This window comes from Pelophylax lessonae (assembly GCF_965119305.1).
Source record: "Pelophylax lessonae genome assembly, chromosome: 9".
Lineage (NCBI taxonomy): Eukaryota > Metazoa > Chordata > Amphibia > Anura > Ranidae > Pelophylax > Pelophylax lessonae.
In genome coordinates, this window is record NC_138776.1 from 70,278,878 (window position 1) to 70,301,533 (window position 22,656).

The 22,656-nt window shown below is 40.4% G+C and overlaps 1 protein-coding gene across 8 annotated transcripts in view; it reads right to left on the reverse strand.

Moving 5' to 3' along the window:
• Positions 1–22,656, reverse strand: part of EBF3 (EBF transcription factor 3) — a 206,784-nt gene that overhangs the window by 20,658 nt on the left and 163,470 nt on the right. For all 8 annotated transcript variants that reach the window (XM_082268387.1, XM_082268386.1, XM_082268388.1 and 5 more), the window contains exon 11: positions 2,401–2,489. In XM_082268387.1, the coding sequence (XP_082124513.1) occupies positions 2,401–2,489 (89 nt within the window). The remainder of the gene's footprint in view (positions 1–2,400; positions 2,490–22,656) is intronic.

Genomic DNA, 22,656 nt, shown 5'->3' on the forward strand with positions numbered 1-22,656 from the left:
AAGGGAAACAGACTCATTGAAAAAACTTGGTTTAAAAATCTCCCTATCAATGTCAAACACAAGGCCGGTGGGCCGAATGTGGCCCTCCAGGCCATTTCATGTGGCCCTCGCACCTCCCTTGCAGCTGCAGAAATCCCCTTGTTTATGCCTCCACCTTGTTCTCAGCAGTCGGCAGCAGAAAGGAGGACAAAATTCCTCCTACAGATCCTCCACCTCTCTGTGGAGTAGCAGCACCCCCTTTTCTCCTCCTCTCCTGGTCTCAGAATTCAGCAAAGTCCGGCAACTGACTCCAGCCCTTCTCAAATCCTCCTCCAGATCCTGTACTTTCTGCTTCCCAGCTCCACCCCCAGTTTCCTCCCAGCAGCAGCACAAGGTAAGGGAGGTGCACTGTGATGTAAGGGAGGGAGAGGGATTCTTGACTTCTGTTGGCATCTGATGTAAGGGGGGGGGGGTGCTCTGGACATCTATTCTTACAGTTACAATTGGCCCTTTGAGGGCAATCATAATGCTGATGTGGCCTGCGATGAAATTGAGTTTGACACCACTGCTATAGAACATGGAATATGGAAATGGTATCAAAGTGTAATGTCATAAATAAGCAGCTGGGAAAGAATTCTGTAACACAGAGAGCTGCACTGAAGAAAAATATGAGAGATAATAGGAAGCCAACATAACTAAGTAATATTTCAAATAGTGTGTCTGAACAACTGGAAGTAAATATTAATTATTAACAGTCAGTTATAAAAGAGAACAATATCTATAAGAGCCCCTTATCTATAATGATATACATCTGATCAAACCTATGTGGTGTGCATGATGGGTCTAAACAAGCCAGGCAGCTTTTTTTTTCTAATCTAGTGCATTTAAATGAAAAGTCCCTGTAGATATTAATATGTGGACCTAATTTGCTAGCTTGCTAAGTCGGGGACTTATAACAAAACCTTTGTAAACAAAAGATTAAACTGAATCGAGCTTTAGAAAATGAAAGGAAAACAAGAGTCACATAATCACAGATCAGAGTGGGGCTGGTTAGATGGAAATCACTACAGGCTACTGGAGTGGAAAATGTTTAATTGAACTATTTCATTATGCAGGAAGTTTATGTTCTTCTTGCAGAATCGAAATACTTGTATCATGCTTCCCCCCCCTTTCTTCCCTTGAAGAAGTGCAGTCTTTGATTTATTCTGCCGCTACTTACAGAAACTCTGGGTATGTTACTGGAATAATCTGAAATTGAAGTGGAGATGCCAATATCTCCATTTCAATGCAGACACAATGTTGACATTATGCTCAAATCTGGACAATGAAGAAGAGAATAATAATAAAAAAAAAAAAATCACACTGGTGGTTGACAGTGATGCCAAGGCTCCTCCTAACAGGTAGATATTAAAAGTAAATCTGTCACAGGCAAAGACAAGTCACAGAAGTGTAGGACAGATTTCATATCATATAGAAACCACTTGTACTTTTTAAATTTTTGCTGCCATTGCAATGCAAACTCAGCAGTTTCGCTATAGGAGAAGCACAAAACGACATGGTGTTGTGATATGGCAAATAAGAAAGCAAAAGTATTGGCTATATATGTTTTTTTTAAGTGAGCAATAGCAACTTACTACTACTAGAGGTAGGGATACTAGACCCCTTCATCAATAGCAAAACAGATAAATGATTGAACGTAAGGGGAAAAAATATAGACATTATGAAAGAATATGTTAACCAGTAAAATGTAAAAAAGAGAGTTTTCAATAGACAGACATCACATTGGGAAACAAAACTGCCCCCCAAAAAATCTCTACTGCTTTAAAATCAGTGAAAATCACTGCAATATACCAATAGGATTGCACGTCTTTAAACTGGGCCATATCATGGAGAATATGAATATGAACAATAAAAAGATGCAACACTCAAATCTGAAGTCCAAGGAAAATCTGATTGATTGATTGTTTGATTGAACTGATTCCATAGGAAACATTGCCTTGGTACAATGCTGTTATGATTCAAGTAATTAATACCCAATCAGAGTATTGGAACTGGTAGGGCTTAGGCACATAGAATTACACACATCTGGTACTAAAATAAATCTCCATACAATACACCCATACTCTGCCAAGAAGTCAAAGCCCTTCTTAATTTCTGGTATGGGACAAACTGAATAACATCTTGCATTTAAAAGAAAAAAACTTTTTTTTAATTAATCGGAAACAGAACTACACAATCGTCATTATGACAAGAGTCAGACTCACTGGCAGCATCAAATTAATGGACTGCTGCACTTCCAAACAATCTTTACTGGTTGACACCACCTCAGTAAATTGTGCATAATCAGTGATTGTTTTTGGTAAACTGAAAATAGTAAATGACAAAATTACAAACTTTAAAATGTAACTGAAGGTAACTAACCTTTGGTAACCTTTCAGGATCTCCCGGATGCCTTGGAATAACTTTTTGTAATCTCTGAAATCCATAGTCTATGGTTGGTTCATTCAGGGCTGAAAAATAAAATGTTTTATAGTGGGATTAGAACTGCATGAAATATACATAAAATGGTATCAAGCTACAATCTGTGCCCTAGCCTTTGAACACAGAAGTTTAAATTATGACAGTGCAACAATAGATTACATCATACTAATGTGGACTCAATAGCTTAAATCATACCAATGCTAAAACAATAGATTAAGAATAGTTTGAAACCAAGTTTCCAGCATTTTATTCTACTTAGTTAAGCCGATCATAAATGGTTGGAATCTTGGCTGGTTCAGCATGCATCGGCCAAGATTCAAATCGTGTATGGGCAGGCTGAACTTACCCAAGTTGATTGATCGATCAACTTGGGTCCAAAGATTCTGTTGGATTTTACACGTGATTATTGTTAGTGGCTATGATAAAAATAATCAAAAAATCCTGCACTGAGTGATATATATGTAAAGAAAAAACGATGATAAAAAGGAAGAAAGCAGCAATACACAAAAACAACAATAACACAATGTGTTAGCATTACACATTGTGTTATAGTGGCTATGATAGCCACTAGCAGTAATCACAGTGTTCTCTCCCCCCGCCTTGGCCTGTAGAACCCAATGGCTCTGTGGGGGGGACACTATTGATGCTTGAGGGAATCAAGTGATTTTCTTTCTTTCCTTCAACTCGTGGTTGCAGGAAAGAACATCGCTCCATCTATGGCTGGCTTTATTCAGCATGTGGTATCACTTTAAATCACACTGTCTGCTTTCATTGATGACTACCATGGTGCCATTTAATATATGGACATACAGTATATACAAAATAAACCTGTTTTGGCTATTCACAAAATCACATGGTGACCAGGGACCACCCTTCGTGGTGACCACAGTGAAAAGACAACCCGTTACCGCTATTCAGTCTCTGCCCTTTTACACCTGTTAGAATATTCTCGTTTCTACAGACTATATAAAGTTGCCATTTTGAAGAATATGCATTTTAACTGAAATTGTTCCTTTTTTTGGTAAATGAAGGAAGGAATAGTGCATTACTGGGTGACAGACGTGTACCCAAGAACAACAAAGTATACTAAAGAGCATATGTCTGTAAGCCATATTTTGTGCTGCATGGGTATGACTATCAAACCGTGCTTTTCATATTAGTGGAACGGTAGCTGGCAATTATGACATATGCCTGGCTATTGCCTTTTCCAAATTTATCCCTGTGGTCCTTTTTTGTCTAGCATATTGCCTGAGCACAAACCTAGCAGGAGGTGCACTTAATCTTGCAAAGCTTTAATAATCTGTGAATGGCTGACTACAAACTGATGTAGGACATATCATTCTACTGCTGCAATCCACTAGCCTTGTGAAATTGCAGGCCACAAATAGTAATTAATCTTTTTTTTTTTTCCTACCCCCTCAAATTGTAATTTTGACTATGAACTGCGCTTGGTCGTAAATCAGCGACACATACTGCTGTGTACAGTGCATGAATCATGATCAGGAGTGTTCGACTGCACACGTTGTGTTTAACAAGCTATAGACGAAGTCACAGGGCTTTATTACCACGCTGCCAGACTTAACACAGAAACCAAGCCTGAAGGCCCAGGCATTTGAGTTGAGATGAAAACACTGCTCTTATTAGTGGATATTACCTTGGAATGTTGATATGATTTTTAACCAAGCAAGTCCACCATGGCAAGTGCATCATAAATCACAGCTTAGTTTTTCTGCCCGGCATACAAAAACATTATTAGTTTACCCATTTGTTATATGAAAAGATGGCCAGGAACTTTCGGGGACCATTAAACCAATTTTGGTTTATACAAAGGAGATATTAACAAAATTTCGAAAAATATACGTAAAGGTTGTTAGAGATCATCAGTATGTGAAGATATTGGAGACACAGCTTGGATTTGTAGATAAAGATATTTTCTCTACATCTAGCAATCTAGCAATCCCATCGAAGCTTCATCTATCTTCTTTATTAGCTTTCCTTATCGCTTTACTTGTTCCAGGTCAACAACTTAGAAAGCATTAAAGCCAAATTTTCAACAAAATAGCCAAGGAACCAGAATTCTTAAAAGGACAGCTCAGCAATGGCAGCTTCCATAGTTTCAAACAAACAGAGACTCTTTAAGAAATGTGAGTTTTTAGCAGAGCGGGCACCAAACACTGAAACTTTAGTTGACATCCATACAATGTAAGAAATAATAGGAAATGTTATATGAAAGATAAGTAATGGGTGCTTTATTTGTTTTAGGGAGGATTACTTCCTAATGCTTACCTATGACGCTGGCTATTTTTCTTTAACCACTCTTTTTTTTATATATCAATTAGTCTAACCTGTATTACAGTGTTTCCTGGTCCAAAATAATTAGATACCATTTCTAACAAGTGGTTGAGTTATTTGTCTAAACACGGAGCACTTACCTAGTGGACAGTCGTCCGTGTATACACTCGATAACATGACAGAAAGTTGAAGACTGCAATTTGATTTGACATTCCATCATGAATTCCGAAGACAAAGGTCCACATAGGAATGTGAAGTAAGACATTTTCTTGTTAATAAAGAATTGATCCAATGTATTGATTTTACATGACACGGCTTTTGCTGAGATTTTGGCCTTCTTTTCTCTCTCTCTCTGCTGTATATAGTAAAGGCTTCTCAATGAATGCCTGGGCATATGTGACAAGGCAAAAGTCTTAACTCTCTCGGATGCATATTCTGTATATATAGGGCCCACTTCATAATCAGGCTATTAATCATGAAAAGCTGTCAAAGTTGACTAGGGGGACAATTCATCATGCTGATGGCTGTAGCCTACACAAGTGTGCAAATCTGTAGTCTAATGCAATATGGTGGGATTGCAATGGGTAAAAGACAAAATCTTATTTAAAGAGGTTGTAAACCCTTTTTTTTTTTTCTTTTTTCCTTTTTACCCTGAAAGACAAACACATAATGAGCTAGTATGCATCGCATACTAGCTCATTATGAAATACTTACCTTAGAACGAGCCCCCGCCGTGCCGTCCGCTTACCTCTATGACGGGCAACATGTCCAGTCGCCCGTCTTCCGGGATCGCGGCATCCGGCCATCTGATTGGCCGGAGCCGCGGTGACGTCACTCCCGCGCACGCGCGCGGGAGCCGATGGTCACGGCGCAGAGTTCTGAAGGAACGGCACGAGTGGCCGTTCCTTCAGAGCGCATGCGCCAGTGACGTCACTGGATGCATCGAAGGTAAATATCTCCTAAACGGTACATGTTTAGGAGATATTTACAGTACCTATAGGTAAGCCTTATCATAGGCTTACCTATAGGTACAACTTGCCGAGGAGGGTTTACTTCCTCTTTAAGGAAGAACGAGAGAACATGGAGCCTTTAGGATACCATACACAGATAGTAAATGTTTGTCTAAGGTTGACTGCTTTTAGGCAACTGTAAAAGGTAAACTTCATGGAAATCCAACAGCCAGTGGGATGGAAATGTGTTTTTATCTTCTCTCACTGCCAAGGGCAAGGGCAGTCTGAGGGTGTGTTTTTTCATAAGCAATACATGTAAACTAGACAAAATAAAGATCTTTTAAAGATTGGATTCAATGAAAAAAAGTTTTTCCATTCCTTTGGTTGTCCTTAAAAGTGCAAGCACAGAGGGTGTCATACATAATCAGAGTTCTAGACTGGGCAGGAACAATTATGCAGCCAGATGGATAAGGATGACCTAGATTTCAAAATCAAGTCAACAATGGCAGGTGTCATTTTTCTGTAATGTACAGAGCTTGATAATGGATACGATCAGTTTAACACTACTTTTCTGCTTTTATGGCAAAGACATAAAAATGTTTTTAAAAAAAAGATAGCAGAGATGAAGAAAGAGTATCCCACAAACACCAATCAGATCACTGATTTCATTTTGCAACCAGCACTAGAGGCCTCAGCTGCTGTGGAGCTGTTTTGCTGTCATCTGGGCCCATAAACATCTCCAAGTGGGAGCAGAGAAAAGCAGAAATTCCCATCCTTTTGTAACATGCCCGACTATCTTCTCTGCTTGCCTAATTACTGTGACTGTTTGACTTAATGAAGCCGGCATGATGAAAAGTGGTCAAGAAAAAGATAGATGGCTTCATGCTATTGATTTCATGCAAATGTTAGTGACAGGTGATAGAAGCTCTAATGCAAGCTTTCAGAAGCTTTATGACTTGTAATAACTATAGGCTTTCATCTCTGAACAGATATTTCCATACATTTGAGATGCACTTACAGGGTTTTCCTCTTTGTAAATGTAATTGAGAGTGTCATAGGGACCCAATCTGGCCCTTAGATGTGTCAGTGTCAAACAATAACACAGGCTATTTTTTTTTTTTACTGCTCCTGCAGGGTAATATTATTAATCATGATTTTTTTCGAGACTTAGAAAAACGAGTTAAATATATAGCAATGTTGCCAACCTGGACTTTGTTCACATGAGGGGCATTATCTGCAAGGAGCTCCTCCCTAAACATAACAGGTTAATTGTCCCAAGTAGCCCCAACTAAACATCAATGGCTGTGCTTTAACTCTTATTTTCACACACCTGGTGTGATCTGGAACCAACCTAGTTCTGATAATTAACTGCAGATACATATTGAAGCCGACCCTCAGTCTCAGTTGAAAAAGAAGCTGCCCAGCTGTTTATTTTAAAAAACAAAAATGCAATACTCACTTGTTTCCAACGGTATCCTTAGCAGAACATGTGCTACACTGTTGATCCTCTTCCAGGTAGAATGAGTGCCAGTAATATTCAACCTACTGGGGATGCATCATCATGCTGACCTGGGCTCAAAGTCCAATACTGCAGAGAGCTTCAATGCTGTCGTAACCTAAGTGCTGCTCTCTTCAGTATTGGATACTTCCTGGCATCGCTAGAGGAAGAACCAAGGATGTCATGTGACTGGCCAGAATACCCCAGGAATAAAAGTATGTTGGAAGCAAATTTTTAAAAACAATTGCAAGAGCAGGGGAAGTGCAAAAAGTCCTGGAGTTCTGCTTTAAGCTGTGTTTGTCAAGCTAAGCTTAAAACATCATTCAGTCCCCATCAACCACATTACCTACACTAATTTTATTTTAAACCTTCTCATTAAGAGCCATATTCAATATTCTCTAGACCTACAATATATATATATATATATTGTAATATATAATTGTATTAGGACACCTGCCTTTAAACGCACATGAACTTTAATGGCATCCGAGTCTAATTCCGTAAGGCTCAATAATGAGTTGGCCCACCCTTTGCAGCTATAACAGCTTCAACTCTTCTGGGAAGGCTGCCCACAAGGTTTAAGAGTGTGTCTATGGGAATGTTTCACCATTCTTCCAAAAGTGCACTTGTGAGGTCAGGCACTGGATGTGGATGAGAAGGCTTGGCTCGCAGTCTCCACTCAAATTCATCCCAAAGGTGTTTTATCGGGTTGAGGTCAGGACTCTGTGCAGGCCAGTCAAGTTCCTCCCACCCAAACTTGCTAATCTATGTCTTTATGATCCTTGTTTGTGCACTGGTGCAGTCATGTTGGAACAGGAAAGTTCCATCCCAAACTTTTCCCACAAAGTTGGGAGCATGAAATTGTCCAAAATATCTTGGTATGCTGACGCCTTAAGAGTTCCCTTCACTGGAACTAAGAGGCCAAGCCCAACCCCTGAAAAACAAACCCACACCATAATCTCCCTCCACCAAAAGTGATTTGGACCAGTGCACAAAACAAGATCCATACTGACCTCAACCCGATAGAACACCTTTGGGATGAGTTAGAGTGGAGACTGCGAGTCAGGCTTTCATGTCTAACATCAGTGCCTGACCTCACAAATGTGCTTCTAGAAGAATGGTCAAACATTCCCATAGACACACTCCTAAACCTTGTGGACAGCCTTCCCAGAAGAGTTGAAGCTGTTATAGCTGCAAAGGGTGGGCCATCTCATCTCAATATTGAACCCCATGGACTAAGACTGGGATGTCATAAAATTTCATGTGCATGTAAAGGCAGGTGTCTCAATACTTTTGGTAATATAGTGTGTGTGTGTGTGTATGTATATATATATATATATATATATATATATATATATATATATATTTATATTAGGGATCGACCGATTATCGGCAAAGTCGATATATCGAGGGCCAATATGCACTTTTCTCGATATATTGGAATTGGTCCCGAAGGTTACCGATATTGCCGATATTTCGGGAAAGTGCATGTACCGGAGTGATGCCTGCAGCTAGAGGCATCACCCCGTACCAGCGTCCATAGCCGACGGTCGTCTGTCTTGTAATGACAACTGATGCAGCTGAGAAGCTGCTCGGCTGTCATTACAAGGAGCAGGAGGGGACGTCCCCCCCTCCCAACGCCTTCTGCGGCTTGCCTGGGTCTCCCGTCCCACCATTCGGCTCTGATCGGGTCTCCATGCAAAAATCCGGAAGTGATGTCATGAGTGACATCACTTCCGGGTACTGTCTGGCACCAGATTAAAAAAAATGACAACATTCAAAACAGCCAAACTTGGCGTTTTGAATGCTTTTAAGTGCAAAGGAGGGGTTTGGTGTCTTTTAGACCCCCAGATCCCTTGAAAAAAGTACCTGTCAAAAAAAAATTCAATGTACAAAAATATCGGCCAATATCGGCCGACACCGATATGCATTGGCCAAAATATCGGTATTGGCAACAAAAAAAACGATATAGGTCGATCACTAATATATATATATATATATATATATATATATATACTGGAATGTGAGCTTCCTTGTGGGCAGGTCCCAGTGTCCTTAAGTTCCCGGGAAACCGTTACTGAATACACCAGATTTTTAAAAAAAGAGTAAAATGTATCATTACAAAACAGTTGCTGCATTAAAAAATGGAACCTCTAGCTAATGGACTGCAACTTACCAGGAGTTGACAGGAAAGCAAATAATAAATTAAAGAAACAAACACTGATGTTCCACCCTGCTGCTAGACAAAATAAGGAGGAGAAGAAATTTCATTGGCAAAAGCTCAAAGTGAAGTAGGAAGCACAAGACCTTTTCCATACATCTAATAAATCCTTAGTGTGTCGAGTTTACAAGCCAAGAGTCCAGCAGAGCCAGGGCAAGGCACTGGCACGTCCTAGTCACACAGTACTGAGCTAGGCCAATCAATACCACTTTCCTGTTTTAGAACTGGGTAATTATGAGGTGGAGAGATTGCCTGACCTTTCACCTGCACTGCATTACTTTGCTGATATTAAGATAAATTGCCTGATTTTGGGTAAACATATGCTGCAATTCAAACTGTCAGCACTGGTTTGCTCAGGGATAATTTGTATTGATCTCCTAGCTTCTTCCCAATTTTGCTTACTGACCTCGTGGATAATTAGAGAAAGGAGCCTTGGGTAACTTAAGAGTCATGGCTGCAGAAGAAGTACATGTAAGAATAGAGCGGAATGTGTTTATCATAAAGTATGTCGCTATTTCTCGATCTCAGAGCATCACATGACCTTGTAGGAAGCACTGAAATTAGTCATCAAAATGTCAGGATCCCATGTCACTCTACACTGTGCAAATATTACTCCAGCATCATGTACAAAGCCAATTTAACAGCGACACTTCGACATAACATTTAGTAAAGGTTGTTAAAGATTTTTTTTTTTTTAAGGAAGATTAAACCCCAGGTAAAAAAAAAAAAAAATCTGCGTGTAGCACAAATAAGACTCTCTGTTTTGTATAATGATGGTCTAATATTTGAAAGTCACATGACCGGTTTGTGAAAAATGGCCTGCATTTGGGTTAATTTTCATGTGAAAAGATGCACTTCTGACCACTTTAAAAAAATAATAATTGTGGTTCTAACTGCAACCAGACAGCTCACTCTCATCCCTTTCATATAGTGAGAGTAAAGCTTCATAGGGGGTTGAATAAAAAATAACTGACAGCTTAGGTCGGAGCCGCTGTACTAGCAATTCGATGTTAGTACAGAGAGTCCCCCCGCTGAGCTTTTGCGTTCCGATAGGGAGACGGCCCCCCGCCAGAACTCTCCAGTCGCCGCTCTCAGTCACTGGCTGAGAGCACTGATCCAGAAACCAGTTCGAAGACTTTTTTCGGTCCTCACCCTTTGAAACCTTCTGTCAGACCGGCTGACATACACGCGGGCCGAATGTCCGCCAGTTTCTATTGAACCAGCTGTTGTCGCCTGACATTCGGCCCGTGTGTCCAAGGCTTAAAGCTGACCATATATGGCTCCATTCTTTTTGTTTAGCCACCGGGCTGAATGAAAAAAACGGAACCAATTTTTCCTCCTCCGCACATTTGAAGTAAATGCGGGAATCCCCCCTCGTTTTCTGACAGTTGGACTCCCCTGATCAACGCGGATCAAAGCAAAATTTTGCAACAAGCCCGTTTATGAGAAATCTATCATTAAATCGACTTCTCAAGGATGGGAACGGCCATAGCTGGATCAAAATTTGGACAGTCCCTGCTGAATTTGCCAAAATTTGATCCATCTAAGGGCAGCTTAAGACTAGGTTCACACTCGTGCTGCTATATGTTTTGTGGTGCATTTTTGTGCATCTTTGATGCGTTTTCATATTTCATGTTTTTTTTTTGTAAAAGAAGGTAACTGGATTTTATAAAACACACTAAAAACGCATGTACATGCATTTTACATGGGTTTTCTATGCGTTCCTATTAAAGTCTATGGCAAAAAAAAAGCACTGCACTTCACCAATAGCATCCGCACCTTTTCAAAAAATGAACTGCGCTGCATTGATGTGAGCAAGCACCAAAGAGAATAATTGTGATTTCCATTGTCGTGTATGCCAGCGCAATAGCAAATGCAGGGGAAAATGCACTAGTGGTAATGAGGCTAAGGGTTATGATAACCAACACAGTCAAACTTTGCCACTGCCATCATTGAATAAGAGGTCTTTTTTTTCTCTAAAAGTACTGGTTCCAGTACTTTCTAAGTTACTGACCTGATGTACAGAGAACAAAATCAACATACCTGATCTGTATACTTGCTAAAGGCAAATGGTTATCATGACAGCCAGGAATCTAGTATATTCAGAAAGAGATCAGTGATGGTAACCTACTTCTTTCTCTTTTCTCAAGATTAAAGTGGTTATAAAGGCTTAAGGCTTTCACATTCATGCTTCCTATGCATGAAGGTAAAAAACATGTGTGTAGCAGCCCCCCCCCCCCAATACTTACCTTAGCCCCATCAGGATCCAGTTATCTGCACAAGAGTCTCGGCTCTCCAAGGACTCTCCCTCTCATTGGTGAAGACAAGTGGCTCCTTCTGCTGTTGATCACAGCCAGTGAGCAAATTATTAGAGAGAGGGGGCATGGCTGAGCCACAGTTCTGTGTATGAATGGACATGCAAAGCAGGGGCTGGGGAGCGAGCCTGTTCGGGTGCCCCCATAGCAAGCGGCTTGCTGTAGGGGGCACTTGGCAGGGGAGAGGGGTCAAGAGCCCAGATGAGGGACCCAAGAAAAGGAGGATCGGGGCTGCTCTGTGCAAAACCATTGCACAGAGCAGGTGAACATGACATGTTTGTTATTTTAGTTTTTGTTTTTAACCAAGCCTTTATTATCACTTTAACATCTAACCAACATCTAAACGTTAACAGTTCACATTGAACATTCATCCAAATGTATGGGTTGTTTTACTACATAATAGAATTGTATGTCTGCCTCAAATTAAAGTGCCTGTCAGTGGCAGCTGGTGCATTGGGGGCGCAGGGGCGCAGGGGTGCCGCCCCCCCTATCTATGTGTCCGGCCCCCTAATCTACATGTAGGGCACTGGACGTATGGATTTTTTTTGTTTTGAAGCACGTGATTAGAGCCAGAGGCTCTAATAGGCTTCAAAAAGGGTGTGGTCGGGGCGCAGAGCACTGCCCCCGAGCCCACCCAGTTGTGTGACAATAGCAAATGAATATTCATTATTATCACAGGATCCTCCTCCCAGCCAATCAGGAAGCAGGTCCTGAGACCCGTTTCAGGATTGGCCAAGGAGGAGGAGGAGGGAGGAGATGCAGGGAAAGCCGATGCCGCCACTTGGGGAAGTCACCGCCGCTGCCTACCCTCCACGTCAGACCAGGGTGAGTAAGCCGGCGACGGGGACGGGGGGGGGGGGATGGTATGGTGTGCGAGCTGGTGTGGTCCGGGGGAGGGTATGGTGTGGTCCATCAGCCTTTCCCCCCCAGCCCATGGAGCACCAGCCACCTGTGTATCCCTCACAAACTTAACATTTCCTTGCATTTCTATTCCACGGGCCTTGCTTTTCACACACTTGCTTTGAAGAACTTTTACCATTGCCAGGCTTATTCAACAAGGCAGCGCAAATGAGCAATGATGATGTCCAAAGTGCAGTCACCACCAGCAACCCATCAGATCAAACTGCAATCAGCTCATTGAGCTGCCTGCTGCACTCTGTATTTTGCTCTTTGCCTCGCTGAATAAGCCTGTGTGACTCAGTGAAAGCACACTAATTGGAGTAAAAAGAATAATATTTGGCATATAGAGCTCTGAATAGAGGGACAATGCTATCATTCCCGGTATGACAGATTTCCAGCCTCTTGTATCTGAAGCCATAAAGCAGGCTTCCCTTGTGAAATATCTCTGTATTAACTATGCAATAAGATATTAACATTCCTCATTTAATGGGAGGCCTTTTATCTGTTTGAAATACATTATTCGTCCTTTTAGAGATAAACTGTATTAATATCCATTTGAGCAGGCTAGTGCGGCCTAATGCATAGTCATTTTGGTTGGAGAGCTGCTATTTTAGAATAGGAAAATTACATAGCAATAAAAACCTGAATGAACAGGGGGAGTTGAAACGGCTAGAATCACATTCCATGCCAAATGAGGCAAGCAATCAGGCAGACCCTGGAAGAAGCAGATACCCTGTTATCAGAGGCAGGCCAACATCCACAGCGGGTCATACAAATAGGGTCTGACATGACCAAATATACTCCATGATTCTTCCGCCATGAAGCAGCCCGACGCTCCAAAACGATACATATTTAAATACTTCTGAGTGCTCTGGAGTTAATCCGCCAGCTCTCTGTGCATTCAAAGTCATAACAGGAGAAACAAGCTAAATATTTAAGTCACTTGCGTGTACTTGGGGGATTAATCACGGCACAATCGATGAAATTTTAACGGCGTGTGTCACGTTGAGAGAGCTGAAGCCAACATGGCAGGAAACTTCAATGTTGGGCTATCAGCTTGCAGATTGAAGAAAAATATATACATTGGTTATACGTGTGTTCAATCTAGCCCATCATATTACATGCAATATATAGTATATTTCTTGGGTAAACACTACGGCAACATTGAAAATTTCAGACAAGGTCAGATGGGAACAATATTGCAGGATATCTGTTACTTCTCGATACAATATAGAAAGGAAGAATTGCTGTTGGGATGTTTCTAAATTGTATTAGTACATACTGTATTTTCCGGCGTATAAGACAACCCCCCTAATTTTCATCTACCAGTAATACTTATACTTAGGTTACCTTGGAGATATTATACTCGGCATATAAGACGACCCCCCATTTTTGGGGGATTTTTTTGAGGTTCAAAAGTAGTCTTATACGCCAGAAAATACAGTAGTTACTATTTAAATGTGTAATATGAATCTGCAAATATAGGGCCGCTTTACTGTATATAATTAAAGCTTAGGCACATCTATGGGGTCTTCTCATGGGGCTAATAACCTTTTTTTGTTATTTGTAGCACCTTCTGTATAAGAAAATGTGTCGCATAAAGTTAGGGGTGCAAATTCTAATTGATAAAACACATAATATTATTTCTATGACTGCTGTTCTCTGGGTCAAACCCGAGCCCCCAAGGGGCCATAGGCAATTCAGCACTTGCTCTGCATGACCTATTGCTACAGTCTAGAGCTACACACTGCATGGATACAATCCAGAGCTACACACTGCATGGATACAATCCAGAGCTACACACTGCAAAGACACAATCCAGAGTTACACACTGCATGGATACAATCCAGAGTTACACACTGCATGGATACAATCCAGAGCTACACACTGCATGGATACAATCCAGAGCTACACACTGCATGGATACAATCCAGAGCTACACACTGCATGGATACAATCCAGAGTTACACAATGCATGGATACAATTCAGAGCTACACACTGCATGGATACAATCCAGAGTTACACACTGCATGGATACAATCCAGAGTTACACACTGCATGGATACAATCCAGAGCTACACACTGCATGGATACAATCCAGAGCTACACACTGCATGGATACAATCCAGAGCTACACACTGCATGGATACAATCCAGAGCTACACACTGCATGGATACAATCCAGAGTTACACAATGCATGGATACAATTCAGAGCTACACACTGCATGGATACAATCCAGAGCTACACACTGCATGGATACAATCCAGAGTTACACACTGCATGGATACAATCCAGAGCTACACACTGCATGGATACAATCCAGAGGTACACACTGCATGGATACAATCTAAAGCTACACACTGCATGGATACAATCTAGAGCTACACACTGAATGGATACAATATAGAGCTACACACTGCATGGATACAGCATAAATCTACGCACTTCATGGATACAATCCAGAGCTACACACTTCATGGATACAATCCAGAGCTACAGACTGAATGGACAAAATCTAGAGCTACACACTGCATGGATACATTTCAGAGCTACACACTGCATGGATACAATCTAAAGCTACTCACTGCATGGATACAGCATAAAGCTACACACTTCATGGATACAATCTAGAGCTACACACTGCATGGATACAATCAAGAGCTACACACTGCATGGATACAATCCAGAGCTAGACACTGCATGGATACAATCTAAAGCTACACACTGAATGGATACAACATAAAGCTACACACTGCATGGATACAATCAAGAATTACATACTGCATGGATACAATCCAAAGTTACACACTTAATGGACAAAATCTAGAGCTACACACTGCATGGATACAATCCAGATCTACACACTGCATTGATACAATCTAAAGCTACTCACTGCATGGATACAATCTAGAACCACACACTGCATGGATACAGTTTAGAGCTATAAACTACATCATTATTATATTCTACAGGAATTTTATAGCACCAACAGTTTACACATGGCTTTACGCTATAAAGGGAGACAGTAAAGTAACAATACAATTCAATACAAGAGGGTTAGGAGGGCCCTGCTCCTAAAAGCTTAAAATTGAAAAAGAGCATGGATACAGTCTAGAGCTACACACTTCATGGAAACAGTTTACATATTGTACCCAGTATTTGCTAGTGCTAACACAGCACATTGTGCTGCCTTGATCATGGACATCAACAGGTTGAGTACCGTTCACCCTTAGGTGAACAGAAGCCAGCACAAATAGAATACTGAAGCATAAAAGACATCCATATCTATGTTCCTTTCATCAACTACTGATATTAAATGCCATTTCAACTCAAAACTTTTTTCAGTTGTGGGAGGGCACCTGTGGCTTGAATCACCCTTCAGCTTCTAACTTCTCTCCAGTTGCAACACTGACCAAAACAGTCTCTGTGTCTGGGCTCCAAGGTCTTAAAGCATCCCAGAGACTAATGTCCATGGACCGGTGTCCAACCTCCAAAGAATCCTAAAGCACAAAAACTTTGCCTGATTTTTACTGTTCCTTCACAGTACATCAGTGCTTTGCACCAGCAAGTCTGTTAAAACCAGACCCTTGGATGGACTGTTGGATTGTGTACATTCACTTGTTTCTAAGGCCAGCTCAAAAACTAGACTGGCTAGTTATTTGTTTAAGTAATCCTTTTTTTAACTCACTATGCCTTTTTAAGGCTACATGAAAAATGCCTTTGACCGCATTCATTACCGTTACAACAGAACTAGAACTGAGCAATTGTCCTAGTTCTTAGGCCCAATATAAAAATGGGAACTTGGTCTGACCATCTAAGCTTAAACAGTAACTACTTGTTTTGTGATAAAAAAGCAATCCCCTCTGGGTAATCTATGTACATTGTGAGGATTTTAACAAACTTTTTTTGCAAATTCCAACCTGTTCCTACTAAAATGAATTTTTGTTGCAGAAGATGCCTAAAATCCGACTTGTATAGTGCAGACTTCTGGGAAAATCAGTGAGCCAACCACACAAGCAGGAAATTACATCTCTGGAGGCGTTTTAAACACCATTTGTGTACATATTGCCTCCAGTTTACAGAAAATTATAGAATTTCAAAAGGAAAGGTAATTTTTAATAACATTCAAGTACAGTATGGCTTTTGTTTTTTTTTTGTTTTTTTTTTTGCTACACTTTCTTACAACAAAAGTGGAGTTACATTAAAAAAAACCCCTCTGGTTATGAAAGGGTTAATAGTATGGAGCACCCCTTAGGGAACTGACAGCATCTCTCTGTTGGCAGCCATTGAGATATCAGGCAAAGTGATTTTGCTCTGAATTCCTGTGCAATATAATACAACAACCAGCGTCATTTTTCTATGAATCACACCAAACTGATGTATCAGCCTTGGGCAGAGTTGGTCTTTGAATTATGATACTTTTTACAACAGCAACGGTTTACCAAGCATCCTGCTATGAGTCAAAGTACAACTATTGTTTTTTTAAACTTCATTTAAAAAAAAACTTAGTATTAGTTGATACAACTTTATTTTTTTTTTAATTGGCTGCGACCAACAGGAATACTCTTGTATGCTCCGTAACAATGTTTCAGTAAAGCTCTGGATCAGCGTTAGTTCCCGGCCTGTGAGTGCGTGGTTGGAACTGGAAGGGGAAGATCCTGTAATGCAGGAAGTTGGCTTCTTTTAGCACCGACATGCTATTGTTTTAGCAAGTGTGCAGCCAGGGAAAGAGAGAGGGAGTGAGATGTAAGGAATCTGGAACTGACACACATTTTCCTCCTACCAGAAAAAAAAAAAAAACCCTGCCTATAATAATAATAACAGGAAGGCATTCATTTGCTTTATTCCAGCTGCTGTTTGCAGCCATTAAACCAGTTCCAGTTTCATTTCAATAATGATCATCTTCCTGTAACTTCCCAATCATGCATTTGTCATAATGCAGTCATTTTCTAGTTACAAACAGATCCTCATAATGAGGTAGTTTTTCACATTAGCAGTGTAACTACATAACAAGAACATCTGCAGATCCCTTTTAGGGGACAAGAGAGAGAGTCAATTAAAAAAAAAAAAAAATCCTGGGTTGTTAAATAAGATCCGCCAGTATCTTTTTTTTTTTTTTTACTTTTCCATTTTTCTCTCCTGCTTCTTCTACTGAGCTTCGCAGGCAGCCACCTGACTGGATGAGCACAGGTTGTAATGTGTAAAAATTAAATAAAGTAAAATTAAATTGCTCAATTCAGGGACATTCCTCTAGAGGGTGTTAGTGATTTCAGTGACAAAGTGCTATTTGCTGACAAGTCGTTTACACATTAAGCGGCACAATCCGAGGGGGGACAGATGTCAATAGCAATTATATCACCTAGTGGTTATTAAATGTCCCACTGATAAGTAAGTAGGTGAACTTGACCAGGTGTTAAAGACTGCTGTGTTCAAATCATTGTCTGCTAAAGAATGTCTCTCTTTAGCCCCCTAGATGCTCTTTAGTGCTTCAAAGTCAGAAATTGCTCTTACAAAAGGAGAAAAAAAGATGCTTTACCAGGCAAGGCAAATGAAACAGCAAAGAAAGGAAGTCCTTAAAAGAAGACTCCTAATAGCTAAACCAGGTCAATTAAGATTTACTGAGGGGTGCAATTACCAATTACAAAATACTGAACAATATATATTTATATTCTATCCTCAGTTAAAGGTTCCAAAAGCAATAGTGCTTCAATATTCCATAATATATATTTTTTTTGCAGAGCCATTCAGAGCCTGGATTATTAATATAGGACATATTGAAAAGAGACATATTGAAAAGAGATCTTTGAAAAAAGATGTTCAAAAACATTTGCAAGACAGCACAGATTGGTAGATCACTCTTTCCTGGTGGCTTACTGCTTCCTCAAACACCTTTCTGCCGACCAGACTGAGGTCATGGTACAGATTAAAGCCCCGTACACACGCATCGAAAATTGGCAGGGAATTTTCGTCCAACGTCCGATCTGCCGATTTTCGGCTTGTTAGTATGATGCTTCCGACAACCGACTCCGACTTTTCGGCCGAAAAAAATCTGGTGTGCAGACTATAAAATTTTTGTTGGCCATCAAAACACGGCCGATTTTCGTGTAGTCAGTACAGATTTCGACAGGGAAAAATCTTATGAGCAAGACTGGGCATGCTCAGATAAGAAAGAACACAAAGAAAGCAAACCAACACATGACATCACTTCAGAAGCAGATTTTTGTTGGGCGAGAAAATTCGTGTGCAGTCTAGGCACATTCCAACCAACAAAACACAATTTTGAACAAAAGTCGGACGATCGGTCGGCCGATAATCATTGCGTGTGTACGGGGCTTAACTCTCCAATAAGCAGGCTAAAAGCATAGAAAGGAGAGTCCATCGCCTGGCTCTGTAGTGTGGCAGAGGTGTGTGAATTGCAAGACCGGCTGAACAAAATTACAAATTGTTTGGTAAGACTGTTCACATATATTATTTCAACTGCGCATTTAGGAGTGTACAAAAGAAAATAAATGCTACTGCGCTTGAGGGGTTGTGCATGCGACTTGGATCGCTGGACACGACCTTAGCTGGTATTGTCATCGTCCTGCTGTGCTGCTACTTATAAAGGGTTGGGGAAACCTCAAAGGGAATTGAAAAGAAAAAATACAGAGGGCGCACCAACCTAGCGCATTACCTTAAAAACTGTTTATTGTTTAAAAGCATCTATACATCATACTCACAAAAATAGATGGCACATATTATGATAGTAAGTCCACCGAGAAGGTCCACTGGGCGTAGTGTGTTGATACAGACCGTGTTGAGATATGAAACCTCTAAATGCAGCTTACGTGTTTCAGGGGCATACCCCTTTCCTAGGTACCACAAATTAGCTCTGAGGAAGGGGGTATGCCCCTGAAATGCGTAAGCTGCATTTAGAGGTTTCACATCTTAACACGGTCTGTATCAGCGCACTACGCCCAGTGGACCTTCTCGGTGGACTTACTATCATAATTTGTGCCTATTTTCCATCTATTTTTGTGAGTATGATGTATATATGTTTTTAAACAATAAACAGTTTTTAAGGTAATGCGCTAGGTTGGTGCGCCCTCTGTATTTTTTATTTTCAGTTTGCATTTAAGAGTGTACCTGGATTTCAGCCTTAAGTCGTCAAAGGGATTCTTTGTTATCTTATATCATGGTATCATGACCTTGGTTCACATTGGACAGATTCACTTTAACAAACTGAAAAAACAGGTAGGGGACTTCATTCAGTGCCAATTCCTAAGCTAGCCAATGGCAACTATTAAAGAGTAACAGGACTGCACGTGGCCCATACATGCCTACAATAAAGCAAACACCTTCCTACAATTCTGCCTATCAGCAACGACTAAGGGGAAGGTTCTAAGTGAGGTAGAGGCACTGATTGGCTGTCTGTCCCAAAAGCCAATCTGTGCCTCTGCCTCACACAGGAGCAGAAGCTGAAAGGTGGAGGTAGCAGTGGGGCAGTTGATGGTTGGACTTAAGCTGACCTGCTCCAGGAGCAAAAAGTATCTGGGCTGCATTTTTTTGTATAGCAAACACAGGGTCCAGCACATTTCATAAATTTTTATTTTTTTTTACCTTACATGAGTTTTAAAGCACCTTGCAGCTGATGACAAAAATGGTCAAGTAGCCCTAATAAGAAAAGTCTACATCATTTCTTATTTAGAGAAAACAAGGGATACACAATGTCACAAAGAGCCTTTACTGTGGTCTTTCTGCATTTAAAAAAATAAAAATAAAACAGAAGCCTGAAAATAATGCTAAGTCTTTCACTTAATCATCCACTGTCTCTGGCCAGTGCATTTCATCTTTAAGAAATTCAGATGCTTGGGAAATTAAAATTTCAAAGATCTGCTGGAAAAAAATCAATGCGTTTAGATCAATGCTCATAGAAATTTCATGAACTTTGAACCAATGTGGGCATGATGATGAGAAGTGGTCGGATTCTCATGTTGCTGATAGTTCCTCACGCAGATGAAATACAGCCTACGGGGCTATGAAGTGCTATGCATTTCACAAAGGCTACGCTTTAATATTTTGTCGAACAAAAAAAAAAAAGAAAAAAAAAAAAGAATTAAATTAATTTTGAGTCTATTTCGGTAACAAGTGCATAGATAGAGGTTGGGAATAAAGTGCTTTTCAGGTGGTGTGACGCGCCGGGGCGCCGGTTCTTTAGTGCATCTAATGCTTTGTACATTAACACGGGCCAGAAATGAAATCCGTTCCCTTTGCAGCCGATCGCAGGTGCAAATTAATATTGTAAAATGAAGATCAATACATGGACAGGGCAAAATCAATAGCGGCTAAATTATTGCTGCATTTTCCTCCTCATTCAAGATGAGTTGTGTTTTCCTCTCAAAGTCAATACTTTGCAGCTTTTCTCATTAATTTCTCAATAAATTTGGCAATGAATTTCAATCACAGGACTCGGCAGGCTAAGCCAAGTGCGGAGGGCCGCATAGGAAACACAAAGGCATGGAGGGGCAGAGGCATCAGTCATCGTGCAGGCAGCCTTGCTTGTTGAAGCAGGACTAATATCCTTGACTTGCTAAGTCTACAACCTACAGCCTATTACAACCTATTTAGTGTAGAAATGTAAAAGAGGATTTGATCGCATCGTGCTTCGTATGACAGAGAACGCTTACGAAAATTGAGAAATTGGTTGTGTTCCGTATGTATATTGTATAATACGCACACCTCACATTTCCACCTGTTGGTGATTAGTTGATGACAAAAATGTATTTGAAAAGTGACTGAGTTGCTCTTTGCAAATAACAGCATGGTATTTAAAATTCTACTGTTCTCTTTTTATTTTTTTTTAAGATATACTTGGAAAGTGATTGTTCTATAAAGGTGTTCATATTATTATGAACGAATGCTGATGCTTTGAAAACCTTGTTTTCCCTGCCCATGTACATCTTGATGTTTTCAACCAATTCAAGCATAGCCTGGGACAATAAGACTATGCAAAAAAGACTCCTTAATGAGTACCATTTAAAGCACCTGCTGATCTGCACATGAAGATTTTTACAATAGGCTGAAAAATCTTTGTAATCAATATCCATAAAAAAAAAAAAAACCCTTTTTACTATACATGGAAGAATTAGACCTATGCTATGCCAATACAATGCAAGAAAGCCAGGGATAGGTAGTATGCACTGCAACCAGAAGCCGACCTTGGTCCCTAAGCAGCACTAATAAGGTATATAAATGATTGGTTTCTATGGTCAACAAAGACACTTTCTTTATCACATATCCTAATATACAACTGGTCTCAAAGAATAATATAGTTCTGGATATATGGTACTTATTAGAGGGCAGTCACTACAAGACAAGAGGGGCAATCCCTCTTACACAACACAATACCAAGACTACATAAACAGGACTATATAGAAGATAAAGCAATACATGTATCTTGACACCAGGCAGAACTCTTACATTAACAGCTCAATGTCAAAACTCACCAATAGCCTAATCAATAGCAGACAACCCCTGTCTGAAAAAAGAAAAAAGCTATAAAGATAAGCAGTGCGTGAGGACACCTCTATTAAACTGACTTAAGACATCATTAACCCATTTACACAAAACAGATAGCAATAGATAGCCAGCTACTTGAGGCAGTACAGTCTGAGTCCCTACAGGCTTTGAGGCTTTGATCATTCTCCTTATTTCTGTACCTCTATGAGTAAGCATAAACTGCACACAAACACACACACTTCAAATTCGGTCTAGCAGCTTTTTAAAGGAACACTAAAGTGAAGCTTAAGAAAAAAGCAAAACTAAAAGCACCAGTTGGCAAAAAATGCATACATTTCTGACAGCAAGAAAGAGGTATACATTATACAATGGGCTGAGGAAGATAGGTTGATATACGCTTCATGTAAAATGGGGTGCCTTGTTGGGGTTCTGTGGCTTATGCGTGTATTTGCAAATGTGTGCAACTAAACCCCTGCTGGTACGCATACTGGTAGACAGGTCGATTCGGTTGGTCGCATG